Source organism: Priapulus caudatus, unplaced genomic scaffold (assembly GCF_000485595.1).
Source record: "Priapulus caudatus unplaced genomic scaffold, Priapulus_caudatus-5.0.1 Scaffold324, whole genome shotgun sequence".
NCBI lineage: Eukaryota > Metazoa > Priapulida > Priapulimorpha > Priapulimorphida > Priapulidae > Priapulus > Priapulus caudatus.
The window spans coordinates 309,132-320,059 of NW_014577385.1; the positions used below are offsets into that span (position 1 = coordinate 309,132).

Sequence of the window (10,928 nt, forward strand, 5' to 3'; positions counted from 1 at the left end):
GTTATTAGCTACGTCATCAGCTAATATCAGCAACAGATGAGTGGTTAACACGCATGCATGCACAGGTAAGACTCAGTGGCTAAACAACTTTTTGTTCGGATGTATATTATAGATAGCTTCGATATGTATATTTAGTAGACTGACTCAGGATTAGCAGAGGCATAGCCTGAGCAAATGTCTAAAGGGAATGTGGAATATTTCTAGTGGGTCTGAGGCGAGGGTTTCACGAATGACCACGCCGTGATATACACATTTGTTGAGTTATGTTTGATTCTATTAGGCTTTTATTGTACTCTTCTTATAACAATCTAGGCAGAGCGGCTGCCCCCTTGCCTTCCCTCAGCCCCAGGGGTTACGGCCCAAGCTGAAAACAAATCTGTTAACTGATTCTTAGCTTACTATGTCGGTGTAGAGGTCGAACAACACGCTGGGAAAAGCAGTGATCATACAGATATACTTCACAAGCTATCACCATAGCAACCACAGATCCGCAACAGCAAGATGCAACCAAAATGCTACCGTTGCTCATGTCCCCTACAGTTTCACATCACACACTCACACCTTGAAACAGCACTTCCAAATGCACTTCCAAAGATTCTCAAAAGCATTCTAAAAACATGGCATTCGCTAGGTATCAGCACACAAAAAACGCTACTAAAAAATACCATTCTGATGACGTCAACCGAATTTTGCACCAAACTTGTTCTTCCCGCACCCTATTGTGGGTAACTAAAGACTACTAACTTATTACCAGCATTCAATGTTTCCAAGGAAAACCTAGTCAGGGGAATAACCCAGTAACTAAGAACTCCTGACATTCGAGGGAGGGTTGGTGCGGCTTGCAGGGAGTGCCACTGAGAAGTAAAGACTAGGGTAGATGAAGCCATGAAGCACACACATACACAGACATCACTGTGAAGTAGGGACTAGGGGAGATGATACCATGAAGCACGCACACATACAGACATCACTTAGATGTGCTGGCGGCAGAAGCAGCCCGAATAGATGTAGAGCTGAAGCAGTAAGCGCCTGCAAACACACAACACCCAAGCACCCCAGCTTCACTCCGCAGAAAACCAAGACGCCGCGCTGCTATAGAATAAAATACGGGATTAAGAGGGTGCCATTAAGCATATATATATATATATATCGACGAGACAATCACAGATAGAGCAGAAAGTATAGATTAGATAGATAGATAAATAGATAGATAGATAGATAGGTAGATTGAGGTAAGATAGATAGATAGATAGATAAGTAGGTAGATAGATAATAGATAGATACGATTAGATTAGATAGATAAGATATATAGATAGTAGTATAGATAGATCATGGGGGGGTAGGTAGGGTAGATTAGATAGATAGATATATATAAAGATCAGCTAAGATAGATAGAGTAGGTAGCGTAGTAGGTAAGAATAGTAGATAAGATATGATATGATAAATAGATAAGAATAAGATACGAATAGATAGCTAGATAGAATAGATAGATATGATAGATAGATAGATAAGATAGAGTAGATAAGATAGATATGATATGATAGATAGATAGATAGATAGGATAGGATAGATAGATAGATAGATACGATATTGATAAGATTAGATAGATAGATAGATAGGATAGATAGATAGAAGTAGATAGATAGATAAGCTAATAGATAGATAATTATGATAGGATAGATAGAGTAGATAGAAGATTAGATAGAAGATTAAATGTATAGATAAGATTAGAATTAGATAGATTAGCTAGATACGATAGAATAGATATATAGATAGGAATATATAGATAGATATGATATGATCAGCTAGATAGATAAGAGTAGATAGATATGATAGATAGAGTGCTAGATACTAGATAGAAATGATAAATAGATAGAATAGATAGATAGATAAATATGATACTACAGATAAGGATATCATGGCGTGTCTGGCATAATAATTAGTGACGTAATTTGCATAAGTCATGTCTAATTGGTAATTAGAACATTGGGCTTCAGGCTAGAATAACTGAATCACATATAAGATCAGCGTCTGACAACAGAGCCATGCATTCAAAATGAAATTCCACTCAAACAATTTCGATATCTTTAAATGCGCGGTGGAGTGCCAACAGGATATATACACGTAAATCACCGAATTACGGATAATACAAACACCAGACCATGAATAACGTCGCAATGAAGAGGCGCAGCACGTCGAACGAATTCCAATACGCATTTATACAACAAATAATGGAAACGGCAGCAGTAGAAAAAGAAAATCAGAGTACACATTAAAGATATCACGAAGTTGGAATATTTGTGTGTGTATGAAAAAGTTCAGAAACCAGAGGTTATCACAAAAGCGCTGGAAGTGAAAGCATACGACCAGACGCAAGAGCAAACAATGCATGCAGACAACACAGCACAACGTGCCGAAAATCATTCAGTGTACAGTGACATCACACCGAGTAAAGAAGTGTCCAAGCAATTCGCACAGTGGCCCTGTGAGGAGGCCCAGGCAATCAGCAGCGATGCATCTGCAGATGGCGGGCCACCACAACTAACGAGGCGGTAAGCGGATCTGCTGACCGCAGCACAGAGCAGCAGGACGAAAGCGAACCCGGTGCGCTGTCACGCGGGGTCAGCAGAGCCAGCAGGGTACGCAAAGTTACACAGGCCGTGTCTCAAGCAATAAGGTCACGCAAAGGTCACACGACGGCCGCTGCTCTAGGTCACGCGACCAGCAAGCGGTGCGGCACACGAGCAGTGTCGCGGGCAACGCGTAGACAATCGCCGACACATGATAGAGAACGAGGGGCAGCGGCGGCTGCGGCGGTGGGCGGTCGATGGCGGAAGTAGGATGAGAGCCGCAAGCCGACCGCAACATAACATGATCAGCAGGAGAGCGGACGCCAGGATCAGAAACCAAAGCCAACACCTGAGAGCAACAACAAAAATCCCAGACACCAGAGGTTTCTCTGATCGTCTCTGATCGATACGCACACGAAGAGAGGGAGTGAGTGAGCATGAGCGAGCGAGTGATAGAGAGAGAGAGAGAGAAAGAGAGAGAGAGAGAGAGAGACGGGAGAAAAGGTGAAGGAGAGAGAGAGAGAGAAGAGGAGAGAGAGAGAGAAGGAAGCGGGGGGGGAGAGGGGAGGAAAGAGAGAAGAGAGAGAGAGAGGGGAGAGACGGAGGACGGGGGGGAAAAAAAGATATAAGAGAGAAAAGAGGAGAAAGAGAGAGAGAGAGAGGGAAAAAGAGTAGAGAGAGAAGAGAGAGAAGGAGAGAAGAGAGAGAAAAGAGAGAGAGGGAAGAGAGAGAGAGAGAGAGAGAGAGGAGAAAAGATAAAGAGAGAGAGAGAGAGAGAGAGAGAGAGAGAGAGAGATAATACAAGAGAGAGACAGGGAGAAAAACCAAAAGAGAGAGAGACGAGAGAGCAAGAAAGAGGAAGAAATGAGAGCACGAGGGGGAGACGAGGAGAGAGAAGAGCAGAAGAGATAAGAACGAGGAGAGAGAGAGAGACCCAGCAACGATCAGGAGAAAGCCACGAGCACGAGAGAGAGAGAGAGAGAGAGAGAGAGAGAGAGAGACAGGAGAGAGAGAAGAGAGAGAGAAGAAGAGAGAGAGAGAGGAGAGGAGAAGACAGAGAGAGAGAGAGAGAGAGAGAGAGAGGAGATGAGAGAAGGAGAGAGAGAGAGAGCCGAGCAGAGCGAGCAGGAAAGACAGAGAAAGAGCGAGAAAGCGAGCTAGAGAGAGAGTGTGTGTGTGTGTAGAACTGTTGTCAACCAGACAGCTCTACCTCTACGTCTATTCTGAAACTAAGCACATCATCACAGTTCGAGGCGCGCGCGAGCGGTGAGAGAGTCGAAAGAGAGAGCGAGAGAGCGAGAGAGCGAGTATCTAACACAGCTATACACAACAGCCCATCATAACCGACACGCGAATGTAAACCGGAGGAGAGAGAGCGCGGAGAGAGCGTAAAACCAGTGTGCAAACGAGGCTTTGAGTAACGTAGAACCACTCAAAAAATGCACAGATGCATTCTACGAGTAAACTAAGTAATCTAATAATAAAAATACATCTAATACACAAATGTATATATATATATATAAAAATACATCTAATACACAAATGTATATATATATATACATTCTACAACAGCATGGTAGCCAATGGAATGCGAAAGAATTAAACAACGTGTGCCATTCACCCCAAGCAACAAACACGATGTGGCATTGGGGGGACTGGACTGGCATACAATCTCTCACGTAGCAAGGAAACGTGATTGACTGGTTCACCATCCATACGATACCCTACATGACCAAGGGAACGCCAACGGCAGGCGTCGCTCGCTACCTGACTTGCTCACTGGTTTCACTTCGCATCCTCATCATCTCGTGACCTTTGAACTCGAGCTGCTTGATGACGTCATCGAGGCGTGACCTGTGCGCGGACAGGTCATTCTCGAGCTGATCGATGTGACCGTCGCGGTGCCTCACCTCCTCCTGTAGTGTCTCCACCTGGTGGCAGAAAACGTGAACAACTCGATAAATCAAACGTAGTTAATAACATTAAGCAACGCTGTGCACAGTTTTTCTCGATGATCCTATAATAATAATATATTATATAATAAGAATCATATAAAATGTATAATGCAATGATTAATAATAATATACATGATGTATAATAATATATATTTATGATATATGTAATAATAGACATTTCTTTAATTACAAAGTTGGAAATTAGAATCAAAAATAAAAATGTAAACATATATAAATAGAACGAAGTGCGGCACATGTGCGACGGCTCATCTGTGTCTGGTGTTCTTGGCTGATAATTCAATTGTGGCATAGCAAGACGTCTAATACATAAGTCTTCTTTATCTTGTTTGCTTTCGTAGGGGCCAATTCGAACAAATATATCAACTACACTTCGCAACCTCACCTAATCTCTATGTAGTTGAGGCAGGTTGGGCAAGCAACAATTATGAATTAGAAGCGTGGCCAGCCATGGGCTGCCGCCGTGTTTTTGGGCATACCCGACGCGAGCATTCACTGATTCAGCCTTCAGGGTGCTAATAGGCAGACTGCTTTAAGAACATAATATGATTTAAGGAGCGTAAAACGCTTGTTCAATCAAAATTTGCCTTTGCAATCAACTGTAAGCAACTGTAGACTCACATTCATCACAGTTATGGATCTAAAATAGAAAAGCAAGTTTCAGTCCATTTGGTTAAAGTCAAATAAAGTCAATTTTATACCCTCCTGTAAACCCTTTAACCCTCCTAACAAAAAAATGTTTTTCACTCGCTCCGTCAGACCAGTGTCGCCGAGTAAAATGTCTAAAATCTGCCCTGTGACCCAATATGACCTTTGACCTGTAACCCTCCAATTTCGGCAGCAGTGAATGGCTTTTTCCTACCATGATGCTATACACCGACTATCACGCAGGCGCTAAGTCGATGCCGTTTAGATTTGTGCCGCAATTCTGAGCATTTCGCCCCTTATACCTGAAGTGTAAGGAGGGAATGTTCCCCTTTCTTTTAAGCAATCCTCTTGACCTTTGACCTTTGACCTCTCAGATTCGACATCCCAACTCGTTTGCGATTACCCCGCCACGCCCGACTTTCGTAATCGTACGTCGAGCCGTTAGATTTGTACCCAACTGTTGACAGACGTACGGACGTACGCAGCTCTGGACGGGCGAGCGCGAGCGAGCGAGCGCACGCACAGCATGCGCTACGGACTCACGCACAGGACACAATCATACGATTCTAGTTTCTACAAGCTGCATCTGACTTCGTCAGATGAGCTAATAAACGAACTGAATAATAAATAGTTCGATAAATAATATCATGATCACAATGAATGGTACTGAATAAGTAAAATAAATATAAAAATTACAAAAAATAATATATAAAAATAAAATAAACGCGCGAATTAACACGCTCCACTACCTTTGCGCAGTATTCGCTCGTCATCTTCTGTGACGCGCAGCGCCCTCTGTAGGTCAGCGCTCAGACGCAGAACCTCGGCGCTGTGCGTCTTTTGGCACGATTCCAACTCTGACGTGTACGTCTGCACCAGGCTCTCCTGCATGTGCTCTGCAACGAAGCGACACAATCACGACACGTGACATCGCCTCACGCGCGCCGCGACGCAGCTACAAGCGTCCTAGGAAATCAGTTCCGGCATCCAGATGTACTAGCACCAGTGTGCACACAAAGGCATTGAGGAGGGTGGGGGGGCACAGGGAAGCCACGACTCTGTGTACCAGTAAATGTCCCAGTGTGGAAATTGTACACGCTGGCACTTGCGAGCCATGAATGACTCTGTGTACCAGTAAATGTCGCAGTGTGGAAATTGTACACGCTGGCACTTGCGAGCCATATCTCTGTCGCCGGTCATTTGCCAATCTGAAAAACTGCACTTGGGAGCTATGGCACTGCGAGACCTCTGGTATCAGTTAATTGGTACCATTACGACTAGGTAATAGCACTTACCAAGCGTCACAATGCATCGATCAGGGTTGCGACAGGGAATTCTTTCTTATGAAATAATTAAACCCATTAAGATATTGAAAGAATGATGAGAGCAGGCATCGAGTGAATAAAGATGATACAGAATACAGAACTAGAAACGAGCAGTTTGTCGCCAAACAATACATGTATCGCCGTTGATCTAAGTAGAATGAATATCCTTCTGTAAGGACGTAGAAGGGCAGGCTAAAGTTAAATAAAGTGCACAAAGACAAAGGTTTTTAGGACACTGGTGTGGCTCTCAGATGTGGCAAGTATATGGTAATCTGGTTACCCTACTAGAGAGGCCGAAGAGGAAATGTTAAGTCGACGGTGGAAGGTCAAAACTAAGGTCAAGGGCAGTGGTGGTTTTGGTATGGCGACATGGCCTTCTCGCCCTGAAGATGGTGTAAGGCAATACCCAAGTTTGGTCGCGCTAGGCAGTCCAATCTAGTGGCCGAGTAAGAGAGGGGCGAAGGGAAATATGACAAGGTCAAGGTAAGGTGAAATAAAGGTCGCGAGTGACTGGTGGGCAGTTTTTACCATATCTCGGCAATGATCTTCAATTTGCTATGAAAAGGTGGCGTTATGTAAAGCGAAGACCCCAATCGTTTATGGCGTGGGTGAGTCATCCGTGCCAATGTTAAGCACATTTTTGTGAAAAATATTGTAGAAGCGCTGTAAGCTGTGCAGTTTTTAACCGCGATTTGTCATGGAAGTTTGGCACACAGGGTCGATAAACATGTCCTATATTATACGGGATATATATATATGTATATAATATTAATAATTTGATGTACAATCAATGAAATTTAAATACAAATTTTTAATACAAAATATAAATTTCATAGCAATGCGGGTAAATAAGTGCAAAAGTACAGTTGCTAAGAATATTTCGAACAAAAATGTTGTTACCAATGGCTAACTGATGACTGCCGCCCACACCAAAGAACGATAGGCACTTCGCTTTTATCAATACGCACCTTCATATGGCGATAATTTGAAGAAGATGTCCGAGAAGACCTGCACCGGTAGAGCGTTCACAAGGAAATCTTCTGCGCGGCGGCCGACGCATGCAAGACCATAGTATCCCCACGACTTCGTTCGGGGATACAATAAAGACATGGAATGAATCAAAATAAAGATATGGAATGAACGAAGATACAGATCTGGAATGGATGAAGATAAATTTATGGAGTGAATAAAGATAAAGATATGGAATGAATGAAGATGAAGATATGGAATGAACAAAGATAAAAGACAATGAGTAAATCATATAAAGATATGGAATGAGTTACCGATCTGCTCTGCATGCGAGCGATGCAGCAGCTGAAAGCTCTGTTTGCTTTGCTCTCTCCGCGCGCTGATGCGCCAGCTCCATCTCCGAGTGATGAGCCACCAGCTGCTGCTGCATCTCCTCCTCGTGCTCCCTATGCAGCTTCTCTCGTTGCTCCTGACAACGACAACAACGACGACGCCGATGATGACAATGATGTTATAAGTACGTCATCAGAGCTTCAGCATGCAGCTTCTTTTGTTGATCCTGACAACAACTGCTCCGATCAGACTCAATAACGACAACCCCATGGAAGGCGGTGATAGTATCAGTGCAGCCTGCTTCTGCCTCCATCGCGTGGCGGCAGCACCAGTACAGCCTACCTCTGCCTGCCTCTCGTGGTTCGACCGCATCGCATCGACGGCGGCTGCGTGCTCTTGTTTTCCGGTAGCGCCCTCTCGCTCGCGCTCCTCCGCGGCGGCGTCGAGCGCGCGTCGCAGCCTCTCCAGCTCAGCGTGCTTCTGCGATCGCATCGCGTCGTACTCGCGACTCGCTTGTATCGACTTCTCCGTCAGATCCTCACGCAGCTGCTCAATCTGTAGCGCGCACGCAGAGAGAGAGAGTGAGAGAGAGAGAGAGGGAGCGAAGACTTTGTGTCGTTGTTGAGCTGTTTTTATTTTACCTAATTATTGTCTTATTCTGTTTTATTCCTGGTTTTTTTTAAGGTAACCAACCTATTTAATTGAGAAAAGTACATAATGTTATTTATATTATTCTTAATATTATTATTACCATCATCATCATTATCACCACCATCATCATTAGTTTTATTATTATCATTACCATTATTATTATTACCATTATTACTATTAGTTATTTTATTTATTTTATTATATTTAATTTTATTAGTTATTTATTATCATGGCATGTGTGTGTTCGACATGCGCCCACCTGCAACAGTAGATCCCTGATCTTACTCTGCCAGCCACTCTTCTGCGCCACCAGCTCCTGCTCCTTATCCTGCGCCAGCGCTGCTAGCGACATCTTGCGGTCCTCCTGGTGCACCCGCGTCAGCTTACGATGCAACTCCGCATATTCCCTCCTGTACGACGGAAGTAACTCGACTGAACTACTAATGTGTTTGCAACAGTCTAGCACAGAGTGGCAGGCTTATTTTTGCGATAGCTACGATTTTTTACAACCATGTTTGCCCCAAGTCTGCACAGTTCTGCGCAAAGATGACCAGGTAAACAAGAAACCAAGGTAACCAAGAGGTTCCATGTTGTATGATAGCGCACAGTAATGCCTTTTGATTTTATGTTAGGAAAAGATGAAACAACTGAGCAAAACACGGGCATATGGACTTTCCTTTTGTCATGAGTGACAAAATAATCTGTAGTACAAAATCTGCCAAGTATTTAAAACTTCCTAACTCTATGTTTTTTTTAAATTATAAGTTGTCAGAAGCGAGGACACTGATGACTGTGTTTGTTGGGATTTTAAAGAGATCGGCATCAAAGGATATAATCTAGTATTCAGACAAGGCTTTTAGCTCGCTATCTTTCCTTCGCCATCATTCTCACAAACAGCAGGTCTTACTTGGTTTGCTCTGTCCACGCTCTCTCTAAGCTAGCCTTTTGTTCTGCCAATCTTTCGTTGATGGCTGCCTCAGCTTCCAGTAGTGCCCTCTGGTATCTACCATCAAACTCCTTGATCTGCCTCTGCATCATAATACAAATTTACTTAGAATGAAAATTAAACTACAATGTGTATTTTTACTGCACACAGCGTCACAAGATTATTAACGTATAATAATAACATGGAAATTGAGTTGACATACTGGAACATATCAAGTTACCATTCAATCACTGAAATTATCAAACATGAAATGGCTTAATTCTCGTAATATGCACCTTATAGCAACTAAGAGAATGCTTCTCTCTGTTGTTTTCTGTGTGTCTCTAACCACCCCACCCTCTTTCTCCTCTTTCTTCCCATCTCTCTCTCTCTCTCTCTCTCTCTCTCATTCTCTCTTCCCCTCTCTCTCCTTCTCTCTCCCACGCACGCATCTTCTAGCTCACCATCTCCGCCTCCCTCTCTATCTCTGCCACCTTCTCCATCTCATCCTCCCTCTCTATCTCTGTCTTGCTCTCTGTGCCTATACCTCGATCAGGAGTTTGTCTTCCCTGGCATCATCTAGCTGTTGCTTGCAGACTTCCAGCTCCTTTCTCAGCACATCCTTCTCAGCTTTCGATTTGTTGCAGCGATTCTTCACACACTCCAAGTCACCACTCAGGCTTACATAGCCCTCGGACTTCTCCTACGAGCAGAAAAAAGCAAGATAGTAAAATCACAGCTGTAAGAAGAAAGGAGACTCATCACTCTACAAGACTCTGCCTCTGCCTGACGTTTTTGAGAATTGCAAAAAGTCCAGTTACTGTTCCACGACTAGTAAACATGTTATAGCGACCTAAAAATCACAGTCACACAAAAGTCACAATATATAATTTATAACTAGTTTTCATAATTTATGATTAAATATCATATGATATCTGATCTGCTATGTTATTAATCTGAGATAATAACTTTACATAAATGCACTATTAGATGGAGCAAACGAGAGCTCTCACCTCCAGCTCCTTGCGTAGCCGTGCCGACCCCTCCTCCTCTGTGCGCAGCTTCAGAGCGTGTTCCAGCTTCATATTGTCCAGCTCTAGCTCCAGCACCTCTCGCTCGTCTCCTAGCTTCCTCTCACACTTTCTCGTCAGCTCCTATAGAGAGAGAGCACAGTAAGAGAGGGGGGCAGGGAGCGTGATTGTGAGAGACAGTAAGCGAGGGCGAGAGGGAGAGTGAGAGTGTGAAACAGTGAGGCACGGAGGGTGAGAAGGTGATAGTGAGAGACAGTAAGAGGGGGAGAGGGGTAGGGGAGGGAGGGTGAGAGTGAGAGACAGTGAGAGAGTGGTGCAGGAGGGTGAGAGTAAGGGAGGGAGTGGTGCAGGAGAGTGAAGTGAGAGACAGTAAGAGAGGGAGAGGGGTAGGGGAGGGAGAGTGAGAGACAGTAAGAGAGTGCATGGTGCAGGAGGGTGAAGTGAGAGACAGTAAGAGAGGGAGAGGGGTAGGGGAGGGAGAGTGAGAGACAGTAAGAGAGTGC

General features: G+C 44.0%; 1 protein-coding gene across 1 annotated transcript in view; it reads right to left on the reverse strand.

Annotated features, from left to right (window-relative positions):
• Positions 1-10,548, reverse strand: part of LOC106809043 (protein FAM184A-like) — a gene marked incomplete at its 5' end in the record, with an annotated part of 20,196 nt that extends 9,648 nt beyond the window's left edge. The window contains 8 exon segments of the mRNA XM_014811986.1: positions 4,338-4,501; positions 5,997-6,087; positions 7,800-7,954; positions 8,161-8,373; positions 8,729-8,879; positions 9,377-9,498; positions 9,942-10,097; positions 10,408-10,548. Of these exon segments, the coding sequence (XP_014667472.1) occupies positions 4,338-4,501; positions 5,997-6,087; positions 7,800-7,954; positions 8,161-8,373; positions 8,729-8,879; positions 9,377-9,498; positions 9,942-10,097; positions 10,408-10,548 (1,193 nt within the window).
• Between the last annotated feature and the right edge of the window lie 380 nt (positions 10,549-10,928).